General features: G+C 38.5%; 1 protein-coding gene across 1 annotated transcript in view; it reads left to right on the top strand.

Moving 5' to 3' along the window:
- The window catches only part of jph1 (junctophilin 1), a gene marked incomplete at its 3' end in the record, with an annotated part of 50263 nt that extends 28048 nt beyond the window's left edge, over positions 1-22215 (top strand). Inside the window, 2 exon segments of the mRNA NM_001126752.1 lie at positions 11670-11788; positions 21793-22215. Of these exon segments, the coding sequence (NP_001120224.1) occupies positions 11670-11788; positions 21793-22215 (542 nt within the window).
- Between the last annotated feature and the right edge of the window lie 482 nt (positions 22216-22697).

Raw genomic sequence — 22697 nt, 5'->3', positions numbered from 1 at the left:
ATTTGCATATGCGAATCAAGGGACCAAGGGGTTAAAAAGAACCATGCACGCAAAAAAATTTCAATTTCGTTTAGGTCACCAAAAGTCACGTGATTTTAAAGATTTGGATTCAGTTCGGCCAGGACAATGGATTCAGCCAAGACAATGGATTCGGCCAAATCTGGATCCTGCTGAAAAAGGCAGAATCCCCAACTGAATCCTGGATTCAGCGCATCCCTAAAAAACTACCATAGCATTTAATGCCAATGTGGACTTGCATATACTTAGGGTTTTCAAATTCTAGCTATACAGTTGGCCTTTGGAGAAATTATTTTATTAATAAAATTTAGTCCATAAATTCTAATGGAAAACATTTTCTAATTTCCGGTTAGAGATAATGGAACACAGAAAAAGTGAAATAGTAGTTTAAGTTTGCAAACTCTACAAATTTTTCAAGCATTGTGCCACATTATGTTTGGCTGAAGATGACAGAATAATTGCCTTGCGACCCAGAAGAAAAAGCAGTGGCATAAACTGTGTCACTGTGCTATATTTTGCATGGGAAAAAATACAGTTTTATTGCACTAGGAAGTTTTATCCTGGGGTTTCCAATGAAAACAAGTCATAACATACACTGGGGGAAAAAAAACCCAAGACCCAACCAATGTTTGACCGTCAAACTTACTGTCTACAAGAAGCAGGACTGTCACTTTATCCAAAAAATGTACATAAGTGTTCAGATGGTGGCGCAGATGTGAAGCTGAATAATTCCATATATGGCTGCTGATGTTGGCAAGCAAGGAATCCTGAGCTAAGCAGTGTTAGTTTTTTTTTTTTTTTTTTTTTTTTTAGCAAAAGTACTAAATGCTATAAGACTATTAAGCATCCCAAAAGCCAAAAAACAATAGTGCAAATGCCTTCATTCCACAATATTGTATAGGAAAAACTACATCTATATGTAAACACTCACCTTGGAAAAACATAAACTTTGTCATTGTTCAGGTAAAGAAAGCTGAAAGCTATTTGTTGAAGTCATATGATATTCTCAGTAATACCGCAAGCTTTTAAATTTGCTTAATTTAATATTTGCCACTTAATGGTATGTAACTGCCAGCTTGGCTCACTATGGAGAGGAATACATGTCCACTCATGCTCAAATACATAAATTTTGAATTTGGGGGAATTGATGAGATGAAAAATTTCAAATAAGCCTTCATCTTTACTATCCCTCGCACAGCAGTCTGTCTCTTTACATGCAGTGTTGTGTCACAGTAGGTTATTTTGAAGGGCAGTTTTTCGCTATTATGCTGTTTAGGCAAAAGTAGAAAACACCCATGTATTGCATCTCACTGTCAATCAAAATCTGATTATATTAGAAGCGGTATATAATGTAGAAAGTTTCCTATTTCCATGAAATGGCACTTATGTGACATCCTTCATGGACCACTGAAGGGGTGGGAACATAAGAAATCTGCCTACACAAAATGTATTCTTTGTCAGTTACATTTTAATTTTCTCAATAGTTTCCCTTAAAAACTAAGCACTTAATTTTGCATGTTAGAAGTAACATTCTAGATTCCCCATTTTAAGATAATGCAGCTCTGTGGTTACATTTTCTGCAAGCAGTGGGCAAAGCCTGGAATGCAAAATGCCACATATACTGAGCCAGTCAGCCGTAATGGGTTTGCCTTGCTTATATGTGTTCCATGTGAGCTGAAAAATAGTCTGGTGGTGACAGAGTGACTGGATGGAGGGCACTCTAGTGCAATAGCAAGACATCTAGATTCACTATAATGGTTCCAGAGACATAAATACATATATACAGTGGAGGAAATAATTATTTGACCCCTCACTGATTTTGTAAGTTTGTCCAATGACAAAGAAATGAAAAGTCTCAGAACAGTATCATTTCAATGGTAGGTTTATTTTAACAGTGGCAGATAGCACATCAAAAGGAAAATCGAAAAAATAACTTTAAATAAAAGATAGCAACTGATTTGCATTTCATTGAGTGAAATAAGTTTTTGAACCCCTACCAACCATTAAGAGTTCTGGCTCCCACAGAGTGGTTAGACACTTCTACTCAATTAGTCAACCTCATTAAGGACACCTGTCTTAACTAGTCACCTGTATAAAAGACACCTGTCCACAGAATCAATCAATCAAGCAGACTCCAAACTCTCCAACATGGGAAAGACCAAAGAGCTGTCCAAGGATGTCAGAGACAAAATTGTAGACCTGCACAAGGCTGGAATGGGCTACAAAACCATTAGCAAGAAGCTGGGAGAGAAGGTGACAACTGTTGGTGCGATTGTTCGAAAATGGAAGGAGCACAAAATGACCATCAATCGACCTCGCTCTGGGGCTCCACGCAAGATCTCACCTCGTGGGGTGTCAATGATTCTGAGAAAGGTGAAAAAGCATCCTAGAACTACACGGGAGGAGTTAGTTAATGACCTCAAATTAGCAGGGACCACAGTCACCAAGAAAACCATTGGAAACACATTACACCGCAATGGATTAAAATCCTGCAGGGCTTGCAAGGTCCCCCTGCTCAAGAAGGCACATGTGCAGGCCCGTCTGAAGTTTGCCAATGAACACCTGAATGATTCTGTGAGTGACTGGGAGAAGGTGCTGTGGTCTGATGAGACCAAAATAGAGCTCTTTGGCATTAACTCAACTCGCTGTGTTTGGAGGAAGAAAAATGCTGCCTATGACCCCCAAAACACCGTCCCCACCGTCAAGCATGGGGGTGCTTTGGGGGTGTTTTTCTGCTAAGGGTACAGGACAACTTATTCGCATTAACGGGAAAATGGACGGAGCCATGTATCGTGAAATCCTGAACGACAACCTCCTTCCCTCTGCCAGGAAACTGAAAATGGGTCGTGGATGGGTGTTCCAGCACGACAATGACCCAAAACATACAGCAAAGGCAACAAAGGAGTGGCTCAAGAAGAAGCACATTAAGGTCATGGAGTGGCCTAGTCAGTCTCCGGACCTTAATCCAATAGAAAACCTATGGAGGGAGCTCAAGCTCAGAGTTGCACAGAGACAGCCTCGAAACCTTAGGGATTTAGAGATGATCTGCAAAGAGGAGTGGACCAACATTCCTCCTAAAATGTGCGCAAACTTGGTCATCAATTACAAGAAACGTTTGACCTCTGTGCTTGCAAACAAGGGTTTTTCCACTAAGTATTAAGTCTTTTTTTGTTAGAGGGTTCAAAAACTTATTTCACTCAATGAAATACAAATCAGTTGCTATCTTTTATTTAAAGTTATTTTTTCGATTTTCCTTTTGATGTGCTATCTGCCACTGTTAAAATAAACCTACCATTGAAATGATACTGTTCTGAGACTTTTCATTTCTTTGTCATTGGACAAACTTACAAAATCAGTGAGGGGTCAAATAATTATTTCCTCCACTGTACGTGTGTGTGTTAATGCATTGGTTTATAAAAAACTGACGCCAGTTGAGAAGTTCAGAGATGGTTTCCTTTGGAGAGGTTGTATTCTACAATGATGTTGTTCAGGCAAATGAAGGAAATATGAGCACAATTAAAGCACTTACTGATTCTTTAGACTGTCAGCTATAATGTTGTACAGTTAGAAAAATGATGCGCAGTGTCATGGAACACAAATTAATAAGTATAATTACACTAGCGAATACTGTGCTATAAAGCAGTTCTTTATGCCTGCTTTTCCCTGTTGACATTACAGTAACAGGATTTCATTTGGCTGATATTTGCCTTCCATTTTCATTTACATCCAAGTTATTTCTTCCTTGTGACAATTATCTGTATTTCCCTGTTCAAAAGTAATGCATCATTTAGAAAAGCAAACAGACCTAGTGAGTACACTGTTATCCTTTGATAATATCTGTGATATTTTTCACGGTTATACTGAATGCTGCTATTGCATTGGTTTTGTATTGTATAGCCTGAATGGTGTTCATTAAGGATTGAAAAATCATTTTAATTTCCTTGGTTTCCTATTTTCAAACACTGTGAGAACCCAGAGTGATTTCCCCTTTCCAGTTCCCTGATTCCCAGATTCTGGCTGTCTCTCTGCTGCTTCTCGGTCCTTCTCTGCCATTGCATACTTGCATAGTTGGCCATCTGTTCTCTGTCCTTTCTGCTACGTGTCCTACCCATCACCATTTGTTATAAGGATTTCATTCCACACTATTTTTGTTCTGAACAAGCTGTAGCCCTAGGATAGCTACAGAAATATCACAGTGATGTCGCTAGAGATATCTCACATCGTGCCTCTTAACAGCTCACTTTAGAGAACGTGTTTTAGTTATATAGCATAAATTGTACAATGGTGAGGTCTAATTGTTTTATAGCCACACAGTACTTATATATTTAAAAAAAAAAAACATCAGGAATACTGACATTTTAGGATTTATAATGCTCATTTCATCTCCAGAACCCCATGCAATGGGGAAGGCACTTTTTAAAAATGGTAAATTATACTTAAAGTGAGGTATAATATGCACAACTTTGGTAAATTATTTTGGCTTATTTTCAGCTGCCACTTTATATTATGAAGTATATGAAAGTGCCACCTTAATGCCAACAAAACACCTCCAGAACTGAGCTGTATTCACAATCACATTTTTATTTATTCCACCCATGTTCTCTTTCCATCTGCCATTTTTTCTAGATAATGAGAATTGCTGCTTACAATCACCTTTGTTGTGTTTCAAGCAATTCTGGCAGCATCAGTGAAGCTATAGATGTCATTAATTGCTAATTACGTATATAGGACAATGGGTGATGGTGAGCAGGGTGCAGATTGCTGTGGCAACAAGGCAAATATGTGGTGCATTCACTTCCTGAGGCCTGGTTTTCATAAGCGGGACAATGTCACAATTTGCTGTAGCTAAAAATGGCACACTTCACTCGTATCTATAAATGGCAAGAACTGAAATCATTATTTCTTGGTTTTGACTGGGACATTTTAACTGAATTTTCTGCAGCATGACTCACAGCTATATTAGGGTGAGTTGTGACTACAAGATTAGTGGAAACAGGTGCCAATCTAGAATATGTTTTTTAAAAGTGCACTTTATTACTGTATCATTTTGGGCAGTTTTCCTACTATAACAGTATGTGCAAGAGCAGGCCCTTAATTAGAAGTCCTCAAGGAAGGCATGTAAAAGTTCAGGTAGAAATGTATTTCTTTAGCCTTATGCATTTTGTGTTATCCTAACACTTAAAGGGGTTGTTCACCTTTGAGTTAACTTTTAGGGGCTGATTTACTAACCCACGAATCCGACCCGAATTGGAAAAGTTCCGACTTGAAAACGAACATTTTGCGATTTTTTCGGATTCTGTACGAATTTTTCGTTACCAATACGATTTTTGCGTAAAAACGCGAGTTTTTCGTATCCATTAAAAAATGCGCAACTTTTCGCGTAAGTTTTAACGCTACGCAAAATGCGCAACTTTTTACGCAACTTTCGTAATGGATAGGAAAACTCGCGTTTTTACGCAAAAATCGTATTGGATCCGAAAAATTCGTAAAGAATCCGAAAAAATCGCAAAACATACGAAAAAATCGCAAAGTACCGATCATTACGAAAAAAACGCAATCGGACTCCATTCGACCCGTTCGTGGGTAAGTAAATCAGCCCCATAGTGTTAAACTTTTTAGTTTTTATGTGTAATTTTTTTAATTATTTCAATTTTGTTCAGAAGCTATCTGGTTGCTAGGGTCCAAATTACCTTAGCAACAAGGGAGTGGTTTGAATAAGAAACTGTTATATGAATAAGAGAGGATCTGAATAGAAAGATAAGCTATAAAAAGTAACGGTAACAATGAATAAATAATGAAGACCAATTGAAAAGTTGCATAGAATTGGCCATTCTATGACAAACTAAAAGATAAAGGTGAGCCACCCCTTTAAGGTGCCATACACAGGCAGATTTTAGCTGGCAATTTGTCTCCTTTAGTCCAAGTCAGCAGCTTATCTGCCCATATATGGAGCACTGCAACGGGCCTACCTAACTATATCTGGCCGAAAATCATCCAGATGTCAATCAGACAGGTTTAAGGATCATGTCGGAGCTAGTGATGAGCAAAATATTTCGCCCGGTTTCGGCGTGAAGAAACGCCCAATGATTTCAAAGTGTTTTGCAGATTTTTTTCTGTTTTGCAAATATTTTGTGAGACAAAATGGGACAAATTTCTAGTCGGAGCAATAGCCATATTGGCTTGTTGATGCGGTCCTCGCTCCGACCTGTATCCCTGTCATTGTGCTCGACAAACTGTACGATCAGTATGATATCGCCCACCTTGCTCATTGGCCTCTCCAAACAAGCCGATGTTGTAGCTTATAGCCAGCTTTAGGGTGAAGAAACGCTGAGCTACTAGTAGCAGCTACTTGTCGTGGCTACTAAGATAGACAATGCTGATCATTGTATGTGTGTTTTAGCAGAGGCAGTTCTCAGTATGGTCTATGGCGGGGTATTTTTTGGTGTTTAGTAGCCATGAAAAAGTAATTGCTACTAGTAGCTCAGTGTGTATTCACCATTAGTCGTAGGATGTAAGGCTGAATTTTCTTTAAAATTCTTTAAAAAAAAGTCTTTTTATCTGTGTGGTTTCCAGGCTTTTTTAGATAATATATTCTACTTCTGCGCTAACAGTATTTCCAGAATGCCCTGGGGTTTTCCGGATAAGGGGTCTTTCTGTATCTCCATACCTTATTTCTACTTAAAATTAATTTAAGCATTAAATAAACCCAATAGGATTATTTTGCCTCCAATAAGGATGTATTATATTATAGTTGGGATTAAGTACAAGGTACTGTTTTATTATTACAGAGAAAAAGAAATTTGTTTTTAAAAATTTTGATTTGCATTTTCTTGTTTTTTATTTCACATTTATGCCATTTATTATGGCCACAACTGGTACTGTACTTCTATATAACATACATTTGGGCTGCCCTGATATTAAACAGTACACAGCTGATTAAGACCCCACTCAGACTAGTCGTTTGACACGACTGCTGTTACATTGTGTGTTCTGTCTAAAGAAGTCTAAATGAAAATTGCAGTGGAATGGACATTGTGGACTTGCACCCTACTTCAAAAGAAGTCAGTAGAATTGATTTCTGTTACATTGACCCCAGCAATTTATAGTGACCCCAGCAATTGGATTACTCTGTCCCCTGACCTTTTTCTCCAGTGCTGAGAGCTGAGGAAACAGAGCCGCTACCCTCCAGCCCAGCTCCCCAAGCTCCCCTGCTGCCTTTTATCGGCTCAATGTCTAATTTCCAACATATATGGCTGCCGGTGGCATTTAGAGCCGTGCCGACTGGAAGTGACTGTCCCTCCTGCTCTCAGCCATGCACAAATATATTCTCATTTAATTCTATCTACTGATATGCTAAATGATTAGCAAAGCATGTGAGGCGGGGTACTTTTCCTCTCCATTTGTGTGCTGTCAGCTTGCAGGCTGTGCATCAGAAAAGTGGGCTGTCAGCTGTTCACTGTCAGAGAGGATTCCAAGAATCCAGATTGTTTTCAGTTTAACCAGGATAGCTACAACCTAGTATGCAGGCATCCAATATGTCCGTGTGCGTCACTGAAATATTTAGATTGAATAAGTAATGCAATTAAAATATTTAAAGCACTAAGCAGCCATTTATATACAGGGTACAGGAGTACAATGTTTTATGTCCAGATAAGGGGGTCTGTGATAAGGAACACTATGCCTAAAGTCAAATAAAACACGTTTATATATTTAAAAAAAAAAAAAAAACCTATTACAATTGTTTTGACATCAGTTGAATTATTGCGTGAAGGAGAAATAGTAAATGTCATTAAATTGGCAAGTGTACATGTTATTTAAGTGGTTTCTATGGGTTGCATCCTTCTACAAATAACAAAGCTGCTCAGTTTAACCCTCTGTAGTATATCAAATCCTTCCACAGTGACAATATGCTCTGCAAAAGTTGATAGTTTCCCGAAAACACGGTTTGTTGCTTTTCTGTGTGCTTGTATGTTGTTATGCTGCTAGTAATTACTGAACAGGGACTTGCTATAATGAACAGCTAATGGCCATAAACTACAGGTTATACTTCTCTTACCCACGGCCGACTCTGTCATGCTCATTCATTATCTGTAAAATAATCTGGAGCTGATCCAGTAAAAGGTCACTTCAATCTTCATGGCTTATTAAAAAAGAAAAGTTTCTTTAAAGCTAATGTCATATAATGCATCTTTTTACTGCAAATTCTGGCCTGTTGCCACCTTGTGTGTAGTAACAAGCAGAAATGGGATACCCTTATCATTGCACCCTTTATAGCAAATTCTACTCCATCTCTCAGTGCCAGAAGGATTTTATTCATGCCTTTACCTAATACACGGATGGGCCAGCATCAGGCAGAGATCATTAGCCTTACATACACACACATGCCAAGATAACTCTACTGGTGCTAAATGTCTGTGTGTAGATGCAATAATGGTTCTGAGCTAGAATAAGATTGAATTCAATTAAAAGTAGCGTTTCTTAGACTGCAACATAACTACTAATCCATAAGAGGTAGTCACATGACCAAGCTCCAGTGAAATCCTTGCTGAGATTGACTATTGTGGTTGCCTTCATACAGACTGCTGTACCACATTTCCAGGCAAATTTTGGCCTGTTTTCTTAATCCATGGCCGATAGAGTTGAATTTTGTTAGATAAATATCGTTTGCCAAAAACAAAAACCACCCAGAAGTTAGTTTAACATCTAACCCCCATATGAAATAAAAGGTGCTAAGTTTGTCCAGGAGCAGTAACCCATAGCAACCAATAAGTTGTTTACTTTTGAACAGGTGACCAGAATATTCGGCTTGCTGATTGGTTGCCATGGGTTACTGCTCCTGTGCAAATGTAGTGCATGCACGGTGGGCAAATCAGGGAAATGTTATCCTGGCCCCTGGGCCAATGGTTGGATTAGGAAAGTACTGCATCAACACACTGAGGTCCCCTGCCAATCAAATTTTCCAACAACTCAGTACATAGCTGGTCAGATTTCAGCAAGTAATAGACATCGGGCCATTGGATGGACCCTAAACATGGGCCAATATACTACCAGCTCCTTCTGGAGGGCCTGCGTCAGCCTCCTCTATCAGCCTGTTTATGGCTAGCTTAACAATACTTTTTCCTGGAATGATAGCGTGACTTTTGTCATATTTTCCGTGACATTCACATAGCAATTTATGGCAGAGAGATCCTTCTTGTCTGAATGTTGATGATATTTCACAATGATATACCCCACATAAAATTGTCATATACACTTCCACCCAGAATACAGAGCCCAGGAAAATACTGTTGTATGTCTTGCACAGCCTTCTGCAAGGAGAGGGCCAAAGATGGAGTTCTTGAGCACACCAAATCTAAAAATAAATCTAAAGATAAAATAGATACACTAGGTCAGTGCTCTTAAAGAATGCTACACACAGACTTCTTAGAAAGAATGCAGCCTGTATGCAATATATACAGACCTTGCCTATGCAACGGGCCAGACGTTCTTAGACTCCTTGCACCCACAAAAACATATGTCCTATGTAAGTGAACACATGTAATTCAGTAGAACTCCATGCCTCACTTAGAGTTAAAGTGAGCTAAACACTAGTTAGAATTTATAAAAATATACATTATTTTAATTGCTATTTTTTGTTGTAGGTAGAAGTTTACCATTATTAAAGGTGATCATGAAGGTCCGCTTTAAACTGCAGGGGCCCAGCAGTAGAGACCCATCATTCTCCTCTTTTGACCGTTGCATAGATGAAGTTAGTGGGCCTCACACCAACTTTCTTTTTATTTTTTTAAAATTTAGAATAAAAGGTTGGGCTGGAACTCAGAATTAACCTGCAGCCCCCTCCTTCTGTAGCACAGGTCATTTACTGTATCACAGTTTGAAATCTGTTTTATGCACTGCTCAGAGATTAACAAGAACCTGTTGAAGTGGTTTGGACATGTTGTGATGAACCCCTATGATAAATGGAACATTTTAGGCCAGGTTAATCTTTCTTTAGACTGCTTACTAGTGCGCTTTTGAACTGATTGATCGGTTCATGATCAGCATGTTGCTGCATTGATAATTTGTGTGTTCTTTTAGCACACTGGTGACATCTGTCCTTTTGTTTTTCTTACCGAGAAAACTGCTCATCATTCCCCAGGGCATCTGGCACACTGTGTGTGATAGTGATAATCCTTCCTTCAGCGTGTCTTCTATATCGTGGCCTGCAGGCAAAATGGTCTTGTCTCTAGACGCACTTATTTGCTCTCATAATTGTGTTTCATCATTCCTACCCTACCCTAATAGTATTAACTACTATGCTGCCATTACAATGATTATTAAATCTAGTAAGTACAATTATTTAATGGGATTGGCAGTGTAACTTAACATTCATCATAATTCCAGTAGTACAATAGAAATCATTATTTTGGTGTTATTAAAAAAAAAAAAAAAAAAAAAAAAAAATGGCCCACAAAGCAAAATATTTATACTCCCTTGCACTAAATCTAATTGAAGATGGAACATTATTTTGCATAAATAATGCTTAGTATTCCAGTACAGGCAGCACAGAAGGGCAGGGAGGGTAATTTTCACCTCCTTTCAGGTGGATTTCAGTCTGTGTATAAGGTTACCAATTCTGTCAGGAAAGCCTGTAGCACTGTTTTCTGCTGGGCAGTTTTATAGATTCACTTAAAATCTTCTCTGAGCACTAAAGTGGCTTTACATATGGCATGGGGTAAATGTAGATAAGTATAAAACATCTGTACAGTTAAAGGGGCAAAAAAGAAACAGCTGACCTTAGCAGCTGCATAATTTCATTTAAACCTTACTTGGAGCCTATATTTTGTGTAATACTCTTTAAAAAAAATTATATGTGTGTGTAATATATATATCTACCTAAAAGTACAGTATATAATATGCCTCTTGTAGCTAGTCTTTTTCATTACTACTGTTTAATTGGGGAAGCTGAATTTACCTGTACATGACTTATCTTTTGCATCAGATTTTAAAGGTAGAAGATGTATGAGTGCCAGCTACACTTCATAGGGGGAAAAAAATGTGTTTCAGGAGAGAACAAGAACTAGTAAGGTGTTATGGCTTTGCTATTCATTCAAGACCAGTTGTGAAAGATTTAGTCACACTTTCCCCATAGGTTCTATAGCAATTACCTTTTAAAAATGATGTCCTTGTTAACTGTGAATTCTAATGCCAACAGCAATGTATATAATTATATTTCTGGGTCAAACGGTATGTTTAAGTGGAAATGGCATTTTGCCATTTTCATGACCCTTTGGTGAGTGGAGGCAGTTGTTTCACTGGTGCCATATTTCATATTTACTTAGTAGCTCTAATAAGGAACATCATTGCAGTCTGCAGATAATAAAACACAAATATGCAGATAAATATGACTTGGTAGAAAAAAAAGTGGAAAAAAAAATATCAGTGTAAATCCTACTTTTAGGTTATAGTTTTCCCTTTAATCACACACACACTGCCCATTGGGCAGGGCTTACAATAGATCGAGAGGTGGTTTGATCTTGGATTCTCCAGCCCTGGCTGCTGTTACAATCCTACAACAATGACTGCACTTTGACATTAGACTTCTGTAGGCTTATATCATTATTCTGAACAGCTTTTTGGTTTATAATGTATATTTCTGATATGTTTTTCAGGACAGAGCATGCTCGAGCTAAAGCGAATGCGGCTGATCAGGCAAGCCAAGCTGCACGACAAGAATCTGACATTGCAAGAGCAGTGGCAAGAGAGCTTTCTCCTAGCTTCCACCAACCAGGTAATGACATCTCTGTCACATCTAGTCATATGAGACTTCTGAACCGCCCCACTGGTTTTGTCAGTTAACAGTCATTAATAAACCCAAACATGCTTTTACTTGCAGCACTCTAAGCAATGTACATTGCATGCTCGTTGTACCATGGAACACAGACCAGAGCTGGTGTGTTAAAGAGCTGCACACATTACACATAAACTGCTATTGCTTAATATACATTTTCCTAGTCATAAGCAAGGGTGGTCTTATAAGGAGACCTAAACATAACTTAAAGGGTACCTATGACACTTTCCGCTTTTAGTTTTTTGTGAATTTTACATATATATTTTCATATATCTCCACAGTCAGTGAGCAGAGTAATTGTTCTTGCTACTTGTATATTTCTGTTGCTAGTCATGTAATTGTACACACCTCCCCTCACTGGGATCATTGTAGACAATATTCTGCTGAACAGTGGCAGTTTTAGCAAAGTTGAAACCGTTAACCGAAGGTAAAACAGTCTTAGGATATTAGGGGATACAAAATTGGAATATTTATGTAGTCAGAAAATATTCAACCACCTTCTCTCATCTTTATAGGAACAGTTCAGTGTAAAAATTATAACTCGGTAAATAGGCTATATCATATACAGTTGAGCTCCAAACATCTCCGGACACGACATGCTGCTAAAACCAGGTCTTTATTGTTCCATCTAAAAACTAGACGCCTGACATGTTTCGTGCGCGAACGCACTTACTCATATCGGTAAATAGGCTATGCAAAATAAAATATATCCTTATTCAGAATAAAAAAAATCCTTACAAATTTACTGGCAAGTACATTGTACTTTTAAATTTGTAATACTGTTGCCAGCCCTAGCTGGTAAATTACCAGCCAGGCCAGTTATATACTGGCTAGGTGGCAACACTAAGGGGCATATTTATTATGCTGTGTAAAACTAATTAGCCGAAAAAACGGAGTAAAAAGCTGTGTAAAATAAATGGAAAAGATCGCCATCTGAACGCCGGATATTACGCCGTTATTTTCCATAAGTTACGGTGGAAGAAAAACTGCATGAAACAATTACGCCGATTTTAGGCCTTTTTTACGCCATTTTTACACAGCGAAGCCTGGCGATGTGTGGCAAATTTTCTCTACGTTTTTTACACAGCATTATAAATATGCCCCTTACTGTACCAGACAATCCAGATTTAGAGTTTCAGAATTGCATCTGACTCTTCCATCGCTTATTCACATTAAGGGATAGCTGCTACTCTTGCCATCTCTAAATAATCATCATGATGGCGCCATGGGAATTCAAAGTTTATAACATTTGCTGTAGCCAAAGTTTTTACTTTCACTTCATTTACATGTTGAACATTTTTTGTTGAATTGCTCCACATAATAGAGGTGTATGTACTGTGTGTTTTCTAAGATTCTAGGCCAAAGTACATTGTATGTTAAACAGAGCCCAGGTTCCTCTGTTTAAAGGCAGTTGCCTATACCTGGACTGTTTTATAATTGAGGTTACCTTGTTTTTTTAACCTACAGTCTTGCTTTAGTAACTGATTCAGTTCTATTTAACTATACTTTTATTACCATTATAAAGTGCATGTTTTTCTGAGTAACTCGCAGGCCCGGACTGGCAAACGCCAGAGGGGCTACTATAAGATATCATAGACAATAACTATTTACTGGACCTGTGGGGGGCTGTTTGGGGTTCTGTGTACTGGAAAAGCCAGGGCCTATTTTGAATTTTAGTCCAGTCCTGGTCACTGTTAAGGTTGCTGCCCTTTCTGTCAAAAATATTAATATTAGTTAAGACATATGTATACTTTTTTGTATAACTAAAATGAAGGCTTGACTGCATTCTAACATTTTCACATGGATGATGGGGATTCTTGGTCCTATTACCTGACAACAGGGTTGCTCTGATATATGGCGGTGCTCCGTATTCCCTTAAAAACAGTAAAACAAAAACATTTTTGGGGCTAATAAGACTTTAACCCATACTAACTGTACATATATTTCTATTTATTATCTTAAGCATAATCATTTATAATTGTTTCCTCATCAAGCTCCACAAATACAGTACCTGCTATTGACACTAGGAATTGCAAAGCCAAGTCTGCTGGGTTGCCAAGTTGTAGCTTCCTGGCCAGGACAGAGAACAGAACAAACAAATCCTTGTCCCAAAATGAGATCATCAACAAAACCAGACTTTCAGCTTCTGAAAGTTTAATAGAGATGGGTTCAATATATCATTCCTGCTGTATAATGACTGTAACAAAATACTTCTTACTTGATAATGCTACATCTTATACCACTTTCTATGCCTCCTTACATAAGTGGACAGTGCTAGAGGCTTCCCTTTATGAACAAGACCGATATGGCAGAATACAATGATTCATTGTGCAGTCTATAATGGCCACATAAAGCTTCCTTTATGGAGAAAAGTGACTTTAGTTTGCCCGCTATAAGCCCCTCTTTCACTGAGCACAAGAATCCAGTGTGCTAGGTGTTGCTAAAAGATGTGCCCACATAGAAGAATGGTCTCTGATGCTGTTAAGCACACTCGGAAAGTACAGAAGAGTACTGAATGTGATATTGTGTGAAGAGGTTATTAATAACTGTTAATAAAATTTGACAGGACACAAGTTCATGACATCAAATACATGCAGAGCTAAACAAGTTCTGGTCCGGCAGCCTATGAAGACATCACAAAACTGGATTCATCCTCTATGTTACGCATTTAAAATAAAAGCGGATTTCACTTGATTTAAGTTGAAATATGTCTGTAATTTCTAATTGAAAGTAGAGGTGGCCATACACAGGAAGATTATCTGCCATTGTATGGGCACCTGACCAACATCTGACCTAAAATTGGGCAGGTTTGATTTTCCGTCAGATTGGGGACAGCATCGGCTCATTGATGCGGTCCTTGCTTAGACTGCAACTATGCCTTCCATTTTAATGTGATCATTTGGCCCCATATCACCCACCTTAGATGGCAACGTGTTTGGCCACCGTAGCACATGATTAGCATTGCCAGCTGGCTGGTATATTACAGCTCCTGACTAATACAAATGTCTGATGCCATGGTTATTAATAAACAAAATATAGAAAGCCTAATTGTTTTATATTCTCTTCTGATATAGTTTCTCCCCAGTGTGGAGAAACGTTTTGGGTTTATCTGCTTCATACACACTCATGAGACCTTGGAGAATGTCTTGTATAACTTAACCGAGTTTTCTTAACACTTTTTCTGCCAACAACGTGTCTCGTACACCACTTTGTTTTTAGTTTCTTTTCCCTAAAAACTGTTTATTTTGACAGGGTGACTATTGGATCAGATATTCTGACCACTAATTACACTGTTATTTTGTTGTTTCACTGATTTACACAATTTTTGTGGGTTTATTGCATTTTTATCCCTGTATAGGTGTTCCTAATCTGTTTTTAGCATAGTTTTGCCATGTGTAACTATGGTGTACAAAATAACTGTACCAATTTTTGAATTCATCAGAATGTGTACTTTCCAAAACTATATGGTTTTCTGGGGTCTCTGTATAGTTAGGGGGTCTTACGGCACTGTCAGGGGGCTCTGTGTGCAAAAGCTGAGCTCGCAGGCAAAAAATCCATATCCGCTATTTTAATTTTGGGGTCAGTACATACCACAGACTTTGGTATATCTATGCATATTGGGCATCAAACTGTTCAGTAGACCTTAGGTGTTCCTATTTGGGGTGATTTGCCTTTATCTGATCTTTATCAAGAAATCGTGAGAGATAAATGCGGCAAATTGCAACATTTTTATGCGATTTTCTGAAATGTCCTAAAAATCTGCAAACTTAGGAAAGCTTTACTTTGGAGTAAAAACAAATGTGTACCCATTATAGATTTGGGGGAATGTGTACTTTCCAAAAATATATGGCTTTCTGGGGTGAGTGTACTTTTTTGTAGCATTATCCCACATAAAGGATGTAAATGTGTTGATTTTGCAGGAGCTGAAATGATAGATCATGTGGGGGTATGTTCCCATTGGGGCCCCTACATGCCACATATTTAGGTAAACCTATACATATTGGGCATCAAACTGTTCAGTGGACCCCTGGCATTCATATTTAGGGTGTTAATTTGGTTACTTTATGACCTGTAGGAGATAATATGCTATAGACTGGAAGCTTTGAAGCGATTTTTAAAAAATGATAAAAACCAATAACTTTAGGAAAGCATTGCGACTTGATAGTTTGGAGTAGACAGACAGTTGTGCCTATTCTGTATTCCCCAGAATCTGTTCTTTCCAAATATGTACAATTTTCTGGGATAAAACTTCTGTTAGGGGAAGTTTTGGCCTTGAAATCTAAAGTATGCAGCTTTCTGAAGCAGTGCTTTGGAAATTTGGTAGTGTACTGCTGGGAGTTTTTGACCTATACAAGTGAGATATCTCCATAAAACTATATATATTTGGTATTGGCATGTTCAGGAGACATGGGACTTTCCAAATCAGTTGTATTTTCGTGCATAAAATAACTTTTGGTTATATTATGGAAAATTTGATTTTTTTTTTTTTTTCATTTTTAAACATTTAGAAGCCTATATCTTGTTACAGAATTGGAATTGCACAAAAATTCTACCATATTTTGAAAGCTTAGGTTGTCCTGAAAAAAACGATATATTGTTTTCCTGGGTAAACTAAAAGTCCCCCCGAGGAAAGGCCCCTAAATTGAAACAGTGCAAAATGTTCAAAAAACTGTCTGGCAGTAGAAGTTCCGCTTTGACCAAAACGGCTGGCAGTGAAAGGGTTAAGTATGCTTTGCTGCTGTTGACATTATATTCTTTACATGAAGACTATAAAAGATATTAGAAGTCGCCAGCGTTCTGCATATTATCTAGCTGTGTACATCACACAGTAACAGAGCACTTAAGTTATGATTCCTTCATCTTTGTAGCTTTGAAATTTAATACACTTGAACCCCCTACTTAATTGCAAATGTTAAGGTTTCAGATCTCCATTAACCCCAATAGTTAATACCTTTTTTAAATACAGTTGTCCTGTGGCCTGTGCCTATATTTGGCCACTGAAATCCTTAGTGACTTCTAATACCTTTATCCTGTACATTACGTATGCATTATTCTATATGGTTCTCGCTAAGCTAAGTACAAAAAAATTAATTTCTTATATTATTTATGGAGCACTTCACATAGTATTTAAGCCAGTCTGCTTATAGGTGCTTTAGAAACCAAAAGGAGGACGTTGGCTGCTCATGATAGTTTAAGGAATAGTGTCATGGGAAAACACGTTTTTTTCAAAAGACATCAGTCAATAGAGCTTGCTAAGCAGAACCCTGCATTAAAATTCATTTTTTAAAAGTACAAACACATTTTTTATATTTAATCTTGAAATTTGAATTGGGGGGGCTATCCATATTCTTCATTTCCCAGGGTACCACAGCCATTGTGCTCTAATAAACTTCAGTCACACTTTACTGATGAGCTTCAAGTTGGAGTGATATAAGCCCCCCCTTACCACCCACCCCCCAGCAGCCAAGAGCAGAACAATGTGAAGGGAGCCAGATAGCAGCTCCCTGACACCTGTATTGCTTGTTGTAGATAGGAGAATAGCAATAGTAAGAAATCCAAGTCCTGCTCATGACTCCTCCAGTTACATGGGAGTAGGAGTAACAATAGTATCTTTTTAAGTAGTTCTATTGTGTAATGTAACAGCATTTAGGTTTGGGAAGATGGTGTGTGGGTAGTATTACCCTTAATTTGATTTATTTCTATAGGAGATATGAGCAGTTAAGGAAAGAGCATGCTGAATGTAGGGGTTTCCTGTGGTCCTTGGAAGATTTAGGTCCAGCCCCAGTGCTGCCTGAATTCACTGCTTGCAGCTGGTACAGAAATAAATCTCACTGATGAAAGTTACAGTACAGTCTGAATATCATCCGTGAAGGTGGAGCTACTAGCTTCCGGTTTCAGGAAAGTCAGGCTATAGGGAGATTGGACATAAGGTCTCTGAGAATCCGTGTTGCCCCATTGCCTTTTTTGAAATGCAGCACACAATCGGAGGAGGGATGTTATCTAGGTATTTTGATTTTTTTACATAAAACATTTAATGTTACAGTTCCTTTAATTAGGCCATACTTGAACAACTGGCCAGTAGGGCAGCTCTTTTACTCATAACTTGCTGAGGGAAATATAAATTATCATGGCAAGAAGGAATACTTGACAATCTTTTTACATAAAATTTTTTGGGCGTGTCTTGCTTATGGGAGAGATTTAAGAAATGTAGATATAGGCTGAAGCAAGGAAATATATTGGTTCTTGAACAGCACTAATTGTATAGGAGCTGGATTATATGTAAATAATTGGAGGCACATATCCATCACATAGTCATTCAGCTGGACAGTCCTGGTCTAGAAGCTGGGAATTACTCAGTGGTATTAATATGTATGTGTGTAACAGCGGAAGTGCCAGTCTGAATCAGTTTGGATTGTCTTGTTTCGACCTGGGCTGTGTCATGTGTGTCCATCCGTGGGAGAACCAGCACAACTTTTTGCTTTTACTGTTACTTAAAGGGCAAAAATAGTAATTGTTTAACAACATTAACGGTTTCCCCTCATTCTGTGTAACCCATGAATGAATGTTTTTGTTAAATGATGAGAAAATGTTGTTCTTTATTATTATTTTTTTTATTATTGCCATAAGTTAAATAAGTAAGGGGATCTGTAAATGTGAAAATTTCAGTACTAATCACCCTAGGGTGACTAATTATTCAATTTAGCTTTAAAACACTAGACCTATAAGTGTCTGTTTTTCTGTTAAATACGTTCTCCTTGGTTCACTGAACAAATGTAGAGCAGAATCCATTTTCCCAGAAGAGTGTGATGCACAGCTGTAAAGAGAAAATAACTGTTCAGATGGATTTGGCAGCAATGTATGCAGATAGGTGCCAATGCACAGAGTACTATAGCTCACTCATGTTCAGGGTCATGCTGGGTTGCACGCTTGATAGCTTTATCATGCTTTCCTCCCTTGCTTATATGTAGCTTGATACTTAGCATGAATAAGAAAATTCAGTTCCCAGTTACCATGCGATGTAAAAAGCTTGAGGGTCATTAAAGAATAAGTCAATATTTTCTTTTAAAATCCATAAAAAGACTGTAAAGTGCCCCAACATGACATAGTCTCTCCCTTCAAATTCACTATGATCTCTTTTCTAGAAGGTGAAATCTCCTTTGAGTAGGAAGCCAGTCAAAATGCCATCAACTCCCCATGCTCGCTGCCTTTTGCTCCAGTTGGAATCAGTCAGACAAGTGCAGTAGAGAGCCATTTGACTGGTTTCCGATTTAAAGAAGAAAAGTAGCTGGTTATACTAAAGGGGGCAGAGCTTCATGTTTGGTAAGGAAGTGACTGGTTTCTGCAGCATGTTTATGCGTCTGTCTTAGAAAGGACAGACTCAATGTAGGGAGAGAGGTATGGCATTTTAGGGGTTGTTTAGAGTCTTTTTAGGGATTTTAAAATAAAAGGCTTACTTATCCATTAATATTTATTTCATCAAGACACGTGTCCTCACAGTTCCTTCCCTATAGATGCCCTGTGTGTGCCCCTCTCCCAGGGGGCATCCCTTATCTTTCGAATGTTTTGTCTGGAGAAGGCCACGTCGCCATTCTAGATTACAGATCCTTTGGTTGTGTATATGAATGCGTTCTGAGTCTAAATGGCACATGGGATCATAGTGAGCACATGGTTTTTGTGGCAGGCAGGTGCCCTCAGTTGTAGTTTCAGAGAAACAATCGCCTGAAAAACAAGCGTATCCCTGCAGTCCATTGCTATAAAAATGAATGGGGAGTGTGTTGGGCCATTTGCTCCTCTTCATATAGAGTTAGTTATGGCTGCAGGGAGAGAGTTTGGAATTGCTCCATGTACCATGGTGCTTAGGGTGACATATAAGTGCAGTAACCAGCAGAAACAAGTTGATTAATGAATGCAGTTTGTCCAGTTGGTTTTCATGGGTTACTCTACAGTACAAGTTAGCCCCTGTGTAAGTAATTGTACCCCACTGTATTTTAACTTGGAAATTATTGATGAAATACAATTTTTAGGCAGTCTATATAAAAAAACAAAGTTTATTTGAATGTTATATGGCTGTATTCCAAAGTTGCATGTGATGCTAATCTGTACCACAGTGACATAAAGCAAATCAGTATATTCTAAAACAATTTAAACTGCTGTGTGCCAAACTGCCTTGTTTGCTGTAATTTGCCTCTGGGTGCTTTCTATACACTTGAATGAGAAACCGCACCAGTCATCTTGCATAGGCAAGCTTTTAAAGGAGAACTAAACCTTCCCCTATCCTCAACCACCAGCCTCCATTTCCTCTCTTTAAGCTCCCTCCCACAACATCTATTCCATTTTATAGTTTCCCTATGTGTGCTCCTGCCATACAGCTAAGCGTGCACAGGCGCCATTCTCCCCCTGTCTTCAGATCCTTGCTTGTCAGTTTAGTCAGAGCTGATTGCAAACAATCAACTGAGCATGCTTTGGCAAGATTAGGTGCAGTGAACTGACAGAACAGAACAGGATCTGAAGACATGGGAAGATGGCACCTGTGAACTTTGCTGTGCATCTTTGCAGTTTTTTGGCAGGTCCACACACAGGGAAACTTTGGAATGGAATAGAGGTTGCAGAGAGGGAGTTTGAAGGGGGCAGTGGAGGGGGGACTGAAGGTAGTTTAGTTCTCTTTTAAGTGGGAGACACAGGTACCAGGTGAGCACTTCCCATTGAAAGGGCAAACTCGAAAAACTGATTTAAACTAGGGATGCACTGAATCCCGGATTTGGTTTGGGATTCAGGCCGAATCCAGCCTTTTTTTGACAGATTCGGTTTAGGCCGAACCTAATCCAACATTAGCATAAATTAGCATATGCTAATTAGCATTTGGAAAGAGTTCAATTTTAGGGGGGAAATTCTTTTGCTGCACGCAATCCAAATTGGCATATGCTAATTAGGATTCAGATTTGGTTTGGGATTCAGCAGAATCCATTAAGGGGGTTTTGGGGGTTTGGTGCATCCCTAATTTAAACTTACTCAGGATGTTGGTTTTAAAGGAGAAGGAAAGGTAAAAACTAAGTAAGCTTTATCAGAAAGGTAAATACAGCCATAAGCACTCACAGAAAAAACTGCACTCCTCTATCAAAAGAAACAGTATTTGTTGTCTCCTTTTTTGTAAACATGTTCTTCTGGTATCTGACTTCCTGGTATCTGAGCTATAATGGCTAGACTGCAAGCAGGAAGCTATAAAGGCCAAGCTGAAATGGCAGCTGCTGTATTACACAAACAGAGAAAGCTTCTAGGGCTCTTTACTCAGGTATGGTAATGGTTTCTGCAGAATAAATATAGTGTTTTAGGTGGCACTAATGTGGCAAATCTCTTGGCAGTAAAATGCCAGAATGACTTTCCTTCTTCTTTAATTTACATTGATCTTCTATTGCAAACAGTTGCTAATATATAAGCAGCATTATACTGCTGGCAGTCTTCAGCTTTTTAAAGTTCATTGAGTGTCAGTGACCCTAACTGTTAATGCAATGTCTACATGCTTCCTGTATTTAACCCTATGTTCAGCCAGCACCTGATGTCAGAAGTCTAAACATGCAAAAACCAAAATAAATTGCAAAAGGGTTTAGAGCAGAAACCTAAATTTGTATTTTCTGGGTTTGGATTCCTTTTACATGATCGTTAAACAACCCAATATGCATTGAAATGTCTGATTGGTTTTGTCCTATAACTGCGGGGGTGGTAGTTAACCAATGCACGTATGTTACAGGACATTATTTCCAAGCTTTATTCTTTACAGTGCCTATTGGGTTTTATTTACAGATTTTTTCCTTAATAATTTAGGAGAATGTCATTCTAGGCAAGGTTTTCATGAAGATCCCCATTTATAAGCCAAATACTGAAAAAAATCCCCAACAGTTTCAATATCTTATTTTTTGTCTATCTTTTCTTTTTTTTTTTTGCCCCAGGACCTGAATACATCAAGCAGAAGTTTCAGGAAGGGGTGGTGGAAGTCAAAGAACACATTGAAGAAAAACTTCCCCAGAAGCCACCCTCTCCAAAAGAGTCACCACATTTTTACAGGAAAGGTACAACCCCTCCAAGGACACCAGAAGAAAAGAGGAAACCAGCTTCCCCACCTGCCCCCAAGCATTCAGAAGGGAAGAATTACAATTCAGCATCTGCTATCCTAAGCAAAAAAAGTTCATCAGTTGAAAACCTGCCCATTTCACCCAACAAGCCCTTGCCTTTCAAAGCACCCATTAAAGCACCTGTCAAAGAAGAGGTCTTTGCACCACCTCCACCAAAGGCGTCAATTGCTCCAAATCCGAGTAGCACTGGAAATGGAGAACTGCATGCCGACTACCATGGATACTTAGTAAAAGTAAGTCCGTCATTGACTTCAGATGTAAAAGGAGACTTAAACCCTGCAAAGTCATCTGCATTAGCACGTGCACCACCATCCCAGAAGCCAAGCCCCAAGAAGCCAGTGACTAAGCCAGAAGCCAAAGAAAGCAAACCTGAGCCAAAAGTTAAGAAAGCAGAACCTGCGGCACCAAAGAATCCAGCCAATAACAATTCGCTAGCTCCTGTAGAAAATGAAGTCAACTCGGTAAGCAGTGAATTCTTTCGAATCAAGAAAATGATTAGTGAAAAACCACGTTTGTGTTCCCAGAGCACTTTATTCTCATGCATAATACTGCAAATATTTGCTTGGTGTCCCAAAGATTATAATGACCTGGCATAGCCGGTCTGTCATTTAAACTTCCGGTATATATTCTGAAAAACAAAACCCAAGATAGAGTGTAATCTTGTTTGCTCTCACTTTAAAATAGAGCAATGTTTACCCTTTCTGATTGATTAGTGCTGACGT

Source organism: Xenopus tropicalis, chromosome 6 (genome assembly GCF_000004195.4).
Source record: "Xenopus tropicalis strain Nigerian chromosome 6, UCB_Xtro_10.0, whole genome shotgun sequence".
In the NCBI taxonomy this organism is placed as follows: Eukaryota; Metazoa; Chordata; class Amphibia; order Anura; family Pipidae; genus Xenopus; species Xenopus tropicalis.
Note: the sequence above shows the minus strand (reverse complement) of the source record. Positions and strands in the feature narration are given on the sequence as shown.